This window comes from Dendrobates tinctorius, unplaced genomic scaffold (genome assembly GCF_039654945.1).
Source record: "Dendrobates tinctorius isolate UK_male_01 unplaced genomic scaffold, ASM3965494v1 ptg000240l, whole genome shotgun sequence".
Taxonomy (NCBI): Eukaryota; Metazoa; Chordata; class Amphibia; order Anura; family Dendrobatidae; genus Dendrobates; species Dendrobates tinctorius.
The window spans coordinates 3947086-3959520 of NW_027361907.1; the positions used below are offsets into that span (position 1 = coordinate 3947086).

General features: G+C 39.6%; 1 protein-coding gene across 2 annotated transcripts in view; it reads left to right on the plus strand.

Annotated features, from left to right (window-relative positions):
- Positions 1-12435, plus strand: part of COL4A2 (collagen type IV alpha 2 chain) — a 405245-nt gene that overhangs the window by 213281 nt on the left and 179529 nt on the right. For both annotated transcript variants that reach the window (XM_073556824.1, XM_073556825.1), the window contains exons 5-8: positions 7257-7391; positions 8137-8181; positions 9392-9508; positions 11886-11957. In XM_073556824.1, coding sequence (XP_073412925.1) covers positions 7257-7391; positions 8137-8181; positions 9392-9508; positions 11886-11957 — 369 coding nt within the window. The remainder of the gene's footprint in view (positions 1-7256; positions 7392-8136; positions 8182-9391; positions 9509-11885; positions 11958-12435) is intronic.

Below are 12435 nucleotides of genomic sequence, written 5' to 3' on the forward strand. Positions count from 1 at the left end.
ATGCATCATTTGGGGGCCGTACAGAATGATCAACCTGAAAATCACCCTGCTACAGTATATTTGGTCAAACAACTAATTAACTCACTCCTAATGTGGTGACTGGAGCTGCTTCTCTTTCGTGCCGATGTGATGTTAGACAGTGACAATGATGTTGCCACATCCAACTGTTTTTCCAGATTGGCACCAGTCTGGACTCGTAGTCATCTCTTTGTGATAAGTTTTGAAAAAAACTCGCAGCAGTAAATTGTTCCGAACACAAATATAGATTATACAACATGTCTCCTCAAAGTGGGAAATTCACAGTCATGTGGGACTTGTACATGTACATCACATAGGTGACATTGGGACTGATGAATATACAGCGGGTGAAATACATATTGAACATGTCACCAATTTTTTAAGTAAATATAATTCTAAAGGTGCTATTGATATGAAATTCTCACCAAATGTCAGTAACAACCCATCCAATCCACACAGACAAAGAAATCAAACCATAGATGTTCATGAATTCAGTTATGTGTAATAATGAACAGCCAGAGAGCAAAATAGACCCTTAAAAATTAACTTTTATTATTCTATTAAAAAGCAAAAAGGACTCCACAACAACAGATCCCCTGTAAATTGAAAACACGGGGGGTTAACCTTACCCTAGTATGCCCTGCTGTCTTACCCTTCCTTTATGCGGAGGTTCACACAATAATGTTAAACATAGTTATAGGGAGCTGTAGATAAGCCCCTGATGTAACCTGAAAGATAAGAAAAAACAAGTTTTATTATACTCACCCAGGGGCGGTCCGGTCCGATGGGCGTCTCAGGTCCGGAGCCTCCCATCTTCTTGCAATGTCATCTTCCTTGCTTTGTGTCGTGGCTCCTGTGCAGGAGTACTGATTTGCCCTGTTGAGGGCAGAGTATTGCAGTGCGCAGGTGCCGGGTCTTTCTGACCTTTCCTGGCGCAAGCGCACTGCAGTACTTTGCTCTGCCCTCAACAGGGTAGAGAATTACACTTGCGCAGGAGCCGCGACAGAAGCAAGGAAGAGGACGTCATCGCATGAAGATGGGAGGCACCGGACCCGAACCTGTGACACCCATCAGTCCGGACCGCCCCCGAGTGAGTATAATAAAACTTGTTTTTCTAATCTTTCAGGTTACATCGGGGGCTTATCTACAGCATTACAGAATGCTGGAGATAAGCCTCTAATGGCGGTGGCCGCAGCTTATGAGGTGACAGATTCCCTTTAATTATTTTCATGTGTACTATTGATTTATGCAATAAAAAGTAAAATTGTGGTTACTCTATAACATTTAAAACCTAGATAAGATTGTTAGTTTACAGAGCAAGCAGAAAAAGCATTTTGAAAATGATAATTTGTGGATTTTCACAAAAATTACTTTAAAAGCATCTGTCATAGGAACAGATTGATTTAAATAAAGGCATCTGTTAGCAAGTAACACTTAGCTTCTAACTAATGGGAAGAACAAGCTTTTTATTGCTTCATTTTTTCCTGTCCACTTATGTCGCAGGCATGGAGTGTGTCCTAGTGAGCATGGGCACAATTCGCTAACTGCTTTTAGGTTCAAAGCAAGGAGTCTCTTTTTGTTACTTAAAACAAATTTGAAGCTAGAGTGCATTTTTGTGCCCCTCGTTCCTCAATGGTGTTTTAGGCAGCTGCATACTTCCATTTTCCTGACAATATAGTTTTCACCATAGTTTCCTATTAAAGGGGTTGTCTACTACCCAGATAACCTTTTCTTAAATAATATCTTCAATGTACTATATACTATATACAATGTAAAATAAAAATGCCCTATACTCACCACCTGTATCGGCGCCATTCCAGGCCTGAGTCACACAAGACAATCAGGGCAGCTGCATCATTACTTCTTTTGGGTGTCTGAGGTTCATCCAAAGGAAGTCAGAACACAGTAGCTCAATAGTGGCCACTGGTTGGCTGTTGGGCTCACATGGTCGAACAATATAATGTGAGACTCAGGAAACTCAATGCCAACATCACTGAAATGACACTGGTACAGAAGGTGAGTATTTTTATTTTACATTGGTTAGGATATAGCATTTAAGAAAGGGTTGTCTGAGTAGCGGAACACCCTTAAGGGTCCTGTTACACATAGCGACGCTCCAGCGATCCCGACAACGATACGACCTGGTAAGGATCGCTGGTACGTCGCTACATGGTCGCTAGGAAGCTGTCAAACAGGCAGATCTAAACGACGCAGCAACGATCCGTATAACGACCTCGGCAGTAGTTAGGACCTTGTCACACAGGAGCTATTCTGACAACTCAGACCTCGATAGGTGTGCTTCAGCGTTGCCTTTTCCACGCCCCTCTGCACAGATTGGTAGCCACTACTGCGCTATCACTAAGCGGTTTGCTTCAGCGTCCCTATCTGAGTCGCTAGTGCGCTATTTATTCGTGGATCCACATTCACTGACACGGGGACACGCAATTATTATAACTGTATATGTTATATGTTATGATTGCATATAATTGATAGCTGACCTATAAAAGGAAACGCTACAAAAATCCTAATTTGAGACCACCAATCGGAGCTGAGGGGGTGTTGAAAAGACAAAGCAAAATCACGCCTGCGTACCTGAGATCTGAGTAACCAACGAGGTCGCTCGTCATTGATATGGCATCAAACACAGCAATGCATGCTGGCCAGCGGGACACCAACGATCAAAAAATAGCCTAGGACATTCGAGCACGATCAGCGATATCCAGCAGGGGGGGCGGTCGCCGCTATGTGTCACACGTAGCGAGATCGCTGGCGAGGTCGCTGTTGCATCACAAAACCTGACGTTTCTGCCATCTCGCTAGCGATATCGCTATGTGTGAAGTACCTCTAAACGATTGTCTGGACTACCACTGAGAAAGGAAGTGCATAAAAACACACTCTGACTTTAAATTTGTTTGTAAAACAAGATGCATTGTGTATGTGTTACTGATCATGCTGCTGTGCCCAGGAATTTAACCATAGGGGGTGAAAATGCCTCTTTTCCACACTAGAAGACACAAGTATAATAAATACCACCGGACTCATTTCATTTGGTTCCATTAGCTTCAAAAAGATTTTAAGTTTGAATTCAAGCTGTTGAATAGTTCTCTCCTCCGACATTAATTGTCGAGATGCAACCATACTCATTAGATGGTGGGTGAGTCTAATGAGTATGAGTAATCTAATGTCTATGGGGGCCTTAGGAGACAGGAAACCAAAAGTTGTCACTTGTCATTTTTGATTTGTAATGCCATACGTTCTCAAACCCTTGTACTGTTCTGTTGTGGGAAACTGTACTGTATAAAATGAAGACATATGTCATTAAGCAGGAAAAGTTTAAGGAAATACATTATGGTAAGGGTAATAGTCTGTTTCTATTTTTCATTTTTCAATTTAGTTTGATTAAAAATAATATACCCCTATCTACAGGCTTAGTGTTGATGCTCCACTTAATTTTTTCCATAATTCGCATAACAGATGGGGTTTTTTTAACTGTACAAACAAGGGTTTCCCTCATTGTTATTACGGAAGTTACTTGGCTTGAGTATTATTATGTTGGATTGCCATCTGTTGTAAGAATTTTAAATTGCAATAGTAATACTTGTGTTATGAAATTTAAACTATTTTATTCGTCATTACAAAAATACTATAAAACTGATTTTAACGGCAGATTTATAAGCAAACCGAAATTCACAGTTTACTACATGATCTTTAAGAAGAGAAAAAGAAACAAATATCGTAAATAAAATAAGAATTATATATACAGTAGCTCAAACAGGGTGATATAGTGGGTTTAGTAAATCATACCTGTTTCGGTATAACTTTGCTCCATTGTTGGGCATCTGCAGTCATGTTTATCTGCAAATTTTAATGTCCAATTAGCATTCACCATGGCAATTTCTTTATCGACATTATAAGTGTATTATGAAAATCTGATGTAAAGGGACTATCATTTTGTAAGTGCAAAATTGGCAGAGAAGTGAACAATCACATTGGTACAATATGCTAAATAAGTTGAAGCAAAATAGAGGGGTCCCCACGTATTTTTTTTAACTTATTTTAACATAGTCCGTCGGCCAATCAGAGCCATGGCTGTGATGGTGCCAAAAGTGTCCACACCGGAGAATCTTGTTGATTGGTTGCACAAAAGTCTTTCAACAAGCTTTATTTGGGCTGTCAAACCCAAAACACTAACACGAACTTCCTGCCATCACTAATGGCCTGCATCTTTGGCAAGAAATCTTGGGTTCCTAGACCAGAGGGGCGCAAATCTTTTAGCTTAATTCTTAAATTATAATTGATGCCTAATCCAATTTATTTCCAGAAGATATCTGAGGGCAATACCCAAAATATACTGTTTGTGAAAATGTTTCCTCTTGTTTCTCACATCTCTTGCACAAATTTGATGTCAACAGGACCAATTTACATAGAGAGCAAATTATCCCATAACACTTGCTCTGTAACCTTTAGGAATGCTCTTGTTTTTAATCAAAATTTTAAAACATTTCTGTTTTGGCTTCACTAAGTTAGATGAAAATTATATGGAAAAAAAATGGAAAGAGAGGCGCAATGAGTGTACCTGTATTAAAATTGGCTTCCCTAACTGAATAAACAGGGTGCTCACCTTAGGGGGTTGTACCACCCTTGCACAACCCCGGTGTAAACGTTAGTGGTGGGTGGGAAACGTATTCTCTCACCTCGGGAGGGCACTGCACGTGGCTGTCAACAAACTCAACTCTCCTGTTCGGTCCGTCTCTTGCCGGCTTCCGGACGTAATCCTGTAGCTGGCCCCAGCCGTAGGTACGATACCAAGGATCCTGGAGTTTTTAAATATCGCCCAGCAACCACAAGTCCTCTCAAAAACAACTGTCCTCCAAGCTGCTCCTGCTGCTAGTCCTCAAAAAAGGAATTTTAGTAATGTGCTGCAAAAAAAAGCAGTCTATAGGAGCGCTAAAGGAGAGGCAAAGACCAATAAAAAGTTAAAAACTCAGCTTTTAATCTTCCTCCAGTACCCACAATGCGTTTCCATAGTCACAGCCGTCTTCCTCAGGTGGAATGAATCATTCCACTTTTTTTGCAGCAGATGAAAATTGTATATCTTAGTGAGATTTTTTGACTTAGGTATTTGAGTGTCCGTAGTAGTTCCAAGGGTATAAACTTCCTTTTCCTAAAAATACTTGCTTGTATCAGGAACACAGCACTATTGTATGAAGTTAAATTATATTTTTTCTTTAAAGAAACACACCCATCAAAATGTTATCCTATTAATATATTGCAGACATCTTATTATATAGCACTGTATACTTACAACTGCTAATTTTGCCCTACCAGGCAGTTAATTCTTCTGTTTTCCATTAGGTCTATGACATCACGTGTATAAAACCTGACTACCTGAATCCTTCTAATCTCTATGTAGAAACAGGAGGTCAATTTTCCCTTTATGACTCATCAATTAAGGCAAAAGCCAATAGCAGGGGGAAGGGCAGAACAGCTGAGTCAGATGTTGTAGAGGGGAATGATTTCTGCAGGGACAAGACACTTCCTGTTTCTACATAGAGCAGAGAAAAGAGAAGAATAAGGCTAGGTTCACACTTGCTTTCAGGAGGGCAGTGGATGGCTGCCTACTTCCTCCCTGAAGCTCTGCCTACGCTCCGCTTACTTCTGTATGCGTCCTCCGTTTCCCTGCAAAATTTTGTTTCCATGCGTTCGCCGCACACGTCAAATCGCTGCTTGTGGACGCATCTGCATACAACGCATGTCCCTGCATAACCAATGTTAAAGATAGGTACGCAGGGAAACACAGGATGCATACAGAAGTAGGTGGAGCGTAGGTGGAGGAAGTAGGCAGCCATCCGCAGCCCTCCTGAGCGCAAATGTGAATCTAGCCTTAGCTGGGTAGAAAGACAAAATGAGCAGTTGTAAGTACACAGTGCTGTATAATTTAACTGCAATATTGTAAAGGGGCAAAGTTCATTTTAATCAGTAGATCTTGGAATAACAATAATTTCCACAATTGGGTGTTTTGCTTTTTTTTAAATGTTCATGTGCTGAAATAATTTTATAAACATGCCCCTGCTATGTACTGTATAATGGCTGTGTCTGACTGTGCAGCAACAAATTCTAATCATACCACTGCTCCTGTGCAAGCAAAGGAGGGGTATGCAGACATTACAACACAGGATCACAAATAATTCTTTCTTTGAGGTAAAACATTTTTTAAAAACAGGCAGGGAAATGGTTTATCATACAAAAATAATCAGCTGTGATCCTGTGCTGTAATGTCTGTATACTCTCTTTTGCTTCTTGCTTCCTCCCGTGCACAGCCATTACATAGTACATAGCAGGGGCACATTTATAAAGCCCCCATCACACACAGCGATCTGCTGAGTCACTAGTTTTGTGACGCAACAGCGATCTCACCAGCGTGGTCGCTGTGTGTGACAGCTATCAGCGACCGACCCCCCTGCCGGGTATCGCTGATCGCTGTTGAAATGTCTGGACATTTTTGGGGTCGCTGGTCTCCCGCTGTTCAGCATGCATCGCTGCGTGTGACACGCGGGAGACCAGCGACCAGCGAGCAGGAGCTGGTAACTAAGGTACACATCGGGCTTCTAAGTGATGTGTACCTTAGTTACCAGCACGCTAATGCAGGGAGCTGTTAACCAAGGTACACATTGGGTTTCTAAGTGACGCACGTCCCTTAGAAACCCAATGTGTACCTTAGTTACCAGCTCCCTGCATCAGCGCGCTGGTAACTAAAGAACACAGCGACGCCATGCCCTCGGCATCGCTGGTGCTGATCGCTGGTGAAGCTGTCTGTTTGACAGCTCACCAGCGATCATGTAGCGACTCACCAGCGATCCTGACAAGGTGATATCGTTGTCGGGATTGCTGGTGAGGCGCTATGTGTGACGGGGCCCTAAGATTATCTCAGCACAGGAACATTTTTTTCAAACATATCCAATTGTGGAACGTATTATTATTCCAAGGTGTATTGATTAAAATCAACTTTAAAATTAACTTTGTTTGTGGGAAAACCACTTTAAAAACTTTCATGGGAGTATTTATTTAAAATAGTTGTGTCTTTAGATGTTTTAATTTTCTGTTTTATTGTTCTGTTTTATTTTTTGTTATTAGTATAACCTTGTGAAATTGAATATTGTCTACTCATATAATAAAACCATTTTAGACAAGATGTGACTATGTACTATTAATATACTTTATGTATCCTTCATATGTAGGGGCAACCAGGAGCACTTGGCAATCAAGGTGCCTCAGGGCCACCAGGACTTATTGGAATAGAAGGATTACCAGGTCGTAAAGGAGACAAAGGTGAAAGAGGTCATCCAGGGGTCACTGGGCCACCTGGAGATAAGGTAATATGGGGCATTATCATTACTGCATTTCTTTCAAATATTTTTTATTATTATTTTGCCATGTCATCTATGTTGAAATAAATGGCTACTAGATGTTTTTCCAAAACTAAACCAAAGATGATTGAGTAGTTCAAAAAGACTTGTAAAACACAGTGGTGTTTCACTACTATGATATTGATGATCCTTTAGGATATGTCATCAGTGTCAGTTCAGTGGAGGTCCAACACTCGACACCCCCTCTGATAAAATGTTCTCAATTCTACCAGCTCCCAGATGGATGTAAACAGTTGTGGATTTAAACAGTACAGCTCCATCAAATGATTAGGGACTGTTGCCGCTACTGCAGACCGACTTCTGTTCAAATGAATACGGTGCAGCAGCTACAAGATAGAGCTGTGATGTTCACTGTTTACATCCACTGGAGCTGAGAACAGCTGATCAGTGCGGACCTCCACCGGTCTAATATTTAATATTGAAGGCCTATCTGAGATAGATCATCAATATCTTAGTAGTAGCCACTCTTTAAGTATTGTTTCCCAAAAGTATCAAGGTATAATACATTATTCTTTTTAAATAAAATGATTAATTTTGACAAAATGTGAACCATGAACAGATATTTTAAACACACTAACTTTAATTTTGGCGATAGTTTCCCTTCTATCACCAAATCACATCTATGTGATTTTTGTGACTAATATAAAAAAGGTTTTGCTTAAAATATTTTTTCTTTTTTTTTTTCTTTCAGGGTCAAAGTGGTGTCACAGGATTTCCAGGGGCAAATGGTATACCTGTACGTATGACAACCTTAAACTTCTCTTAGGCTACTTTCACACTTGCTTTTTTTGCAGCGCGTTTTTCCCGCAAAAAAGCATGGAAAAAACGCATACAAACGCATACAAATGCTGCGTTTTTTTCAAGCATTTTTATGCGCATGCATGAAAAAAGTGCAGCGTTTTTATGCGTTTGTATGTGTTTTTAGTGCGTTTTTACCACGTTTGCGTTTTTTTCCAACATTAGTTGGCCTCACCAAAAAAATCAAGATAACCAAACCATCCTAACCCTAACCCTTAACCAAACCATACTAACCCTAACCCTTAACCAAACCCTACTAACCCTAACCCAAACCCTAACTCTAAACCCTAACTAACCCTTAACCAAACCATACTAACCCTAACCCTAAACCCCCTTAACTAACCCTAACTCTAACCCAAAACCCTAATTTCCATTGTCTAACCAATGGTCAACAAAAAAACGCATGCGCAAAAAAACGCATACATGAGCATGCCAATGCGCACATATGCGCACCCATACACTTACAATGGGTGTCTTGCTGTAAAAAAAACGCACTGCGCGCGCATGCGTTTTTTTGAGGCAAGTCGGACGCCCAAAAAATGCAACAGGAACGCACACCACAAAAAGACGCATGCGCGTAAAAACGCATGCAAACGCATGTGTATGCGCACATAAGCGCATTCCATACAAAATATAGGGGGGAAAAGTGCATGCGTTTTTTAGCGCTAAAATACAGCGCAAAAAAACGCAAGTGTGAAACCAGCCTTACAACTAGCGTGTAGCACTTTGCTATTTATTTTTTAAATTAAAATGTAGTTTAAAGACAATCTTGTCACTAGAATTGTGCTACTTCACCTGACTGAAGCATGTTGCAGGTGCAGAGATCCTGATTCAGTGATGTATATCACTTATTGTTCTGCTTGCTGTCCTTTTGATAAAATCAATATTTTATCTGCTGCAGATCTAGCAGTTCTCTGAATGCTGAGTTGTGTATAACTCCACCTACACTACTGATCGGCAGCTTTCTGTGTACAGTGTGCATAGGCATTAAGCTGCCAATCAGTGGTTGGTGAAGGGTTAAGCAGGGCTCATGAATATAGAGTCTGGTGACATATTCCCTTTAACATGATACTTTCAACAAGTGATACTTGAAGCAAGTGCCATGATGTTCTTGTGTGTAAAAATGTTTTCAATTATGATGTGCACAGGGTCATGTTGGACAAGGTGGTTCAAGAGGAAAACCAGGATTGGATGGTTGCAATGGAACAAAAGGAGATGCTGGCGAGCATGGGCCACAGGGTCCAGGTGGTTCTTCAGGTTATCCTGTAAGTACTATAAGAACTTTTAACAATTCGTAATGCCTTTATGAGAACTGGGTTCAGAGAAAGAACAACATTTAGTAAGCTGCAATAGACAATCAAAACGATTATATTAACAATATCTATCACTTGCTATACTTCATGCAGCAAGAACGTCAATATATGTTATTGCCTGAGCAGATTGTGCTATATAGCACTATGCCATTAAAGAGATTACCTTGATATTGTGCCCAGCCTGATCTTCTTGAAGTAACCATTGGCTGAAATGATCACTCCTCCCTGACTGCATTCATTTCTTGGAAATCCATGTTGTTGCAAGGAGAAAACTATAATCATTTAAGTGCATACAGATATATACTAGTAATTAAAAAATAAAAGCATTAGCAGGAAGTAAAAAACATAAAAAATGCAAATAAATTTCTTCAAACCCTTGCCTTAACTAAACGGCACTATTAGGAACCTTGGCATGAAAGTTGTGGACCTCTAGAATATCACAAAATATATGTTATATCAACATTATAAACTTCTAAGAGGCACCTGGGGGTTCAAGGTTCTCACCACAGATCTAGGTAAGTTCCTTGAGGAGTCTAGTTTTTAAAATGTGGTCACTTGTGGGGGGGTTTCCACTGTTTAGGCACATTAGGGGCTCTCCAAATGCGGCATGGCGTCCGCTAATGATTCCAGCAAATTTTGCATTCAAAAAATCAAATGGTGCTCCTTCCCTTCCAAGCCCTGCCGTGCACCAAATCAGTGGTTTTTCCCCCACATATGGGGTATCTGAGTACTCAGGAAAAGTTGCACATCAAATTGTACAGTGCATTTTCTCATGTTACCTTTGTGAAAATAAAAAAATGGGGTTAAAAGAACTTTTTTGTGGGAAAAATTAGACTTATTTTTATGGCTCAGCATAATAAACTTTTGTGAGGCAACACAGAGTTCAAAGTCCTCACCAAACATCTAGATAAGTTCCCTGAGGGGTCGAATTTCCAAAATGGGGTCACTTGTGAGGGGTTCCAATGTTTAGGCATCTCAGGGGTTCTCCAATCGCGACATGACGTCCACTAATTATTCCATCAAATTTTACATTCAAAAAGTCAAGTGGCAGTCCTTCCCTTCCAAGCTCTGCCATGCACCAAAACAGTAGTTTTGCCCGACATATGGGTACCCAGGAGAAATTGTACAACAAATTTTGGGGTCCAAGTTTTCCTGCTACCCTTGCAAAAGTAAAAACATTTGGGTCTAAATTAAAATTTTTGTGAAAAAAAGTTAAATGTTCATTTTTACCTTCCATATTCCATTAATTCCTGTGAAGCACCTGAAGGGATAATAATCTGTATGTGGTTTAGAAAACCTTGAGGGGTGCAGTTTTTAGAATAGTGTAACATTTGAGTATTTTCTGTCATATAGGCCCCTCAAAGTCACTTAAAATGTGATATGGTCCTTAAAAAAAATGGTTTTGTAAGTTTTGTTGGAAAAATTATAAATCGCTGGTCAACTTTTTAACCCTTATAACTTCCTAACAAAAAATAATAATGTTTCAAAAATTAAAAGTAGACATGTGGGAAATGTTATTTATTACCTATTTTGTGTGACATAACTCTCTGGTTTAAGGGTATAAAAATTAAGAATTTGAAAATTGCAAAATTTTCAAATTTTTTGCAAAATTTCCGATATCAAACAAATGTTACCACTGTCAATAAGTACAATATGTCTTGAGAAAACTATCTCAGAATCGGTGGGATCCGTTGAAACGTTCCAGAGTTATTACCACATAAAGCAATACTGGTCAGAATTGTAAAATTTGGCCTTGTCAGGAAGGGACAAACTGATAGTTGGAGGATGTACAAAATAACAATAACAACCCTTCCGGACTCCTGCATTCATATACATATTCTCTGCCAGGTCATAGAAGGGTTCCATGGCAGATCTTCCTCTGTTAGTCAAAAGAGGCAGCTGGAGAAATGGGCAGAGGGCCTATTTATTTCAATGAGCATCATTTAATAATTAATTTTTCAGCCTCATTGAGAAAAACTGGGGCAGATTTATTAATATTCTTCTTAATAAAGACAGCATGAACCTAGAGGAAACAAGCAAAGTTTATCACAGTGGTGCACGCCGTATAATAGACTTGGTACATCGTACGAGACATTAGACATTGACCGCTTCCTTACACCTTCCTTACTTCCTTTTACATGTTTTAAAAAGTGTACAGCGAGATGCAAAAAGTATTCAATCGGGCAACAAATCTGGTTCACAGCGTGCCCTCCAGAATTCTGCCACATACCCCTACAGTAAATATGGCTCTTGGGTTTTCTAAGTGAGGACAACGTTTCTTTGTAGTGTGTTACTTGTATATTAAATATACACTTATTTTATGCTACAGGGGGAACACGGCCTCAAGGGGCAGAAAGGTGAACCTTCTTATATATCAGGAGACTTGAAATTGAAACTAATGGTAAGTGCATCATTAATACAGATTGTACAGTCTTTGTACTGTAAGGAATATTTACTGTTAGGAATATATCAAGCTAATATGTATACAGGATACCTTGTGATAAGTATCTGCATATAGCATTGTGCCCTCTAGTAAAATATTGTCAACTAAAAGCAATTTTTTTTAGGAGATTACGTCTATATTAAATCATGCAGGGGCGCATTTTACAATTTTCCTAATGTGCCATTACTATATATTTCAACAGAAAAATCCTGTTTTCTTCTGGAGTCATACAGTATTGTCATATGGAGTCATATTGAGGTGCCCTATTTCAAATCTATATTATAGGGAGGAGCCATATTACCGTCATGTGCATAAAACTTTTTCATCAGGTCCTATTTTAGGGCACAAGGTGCAAACTGAAAAAAAATCATTGGGATTAGTTAAATGATTTTTCTATTATGTTTCGTGCCACAAAATATACAAACTATATTAATAG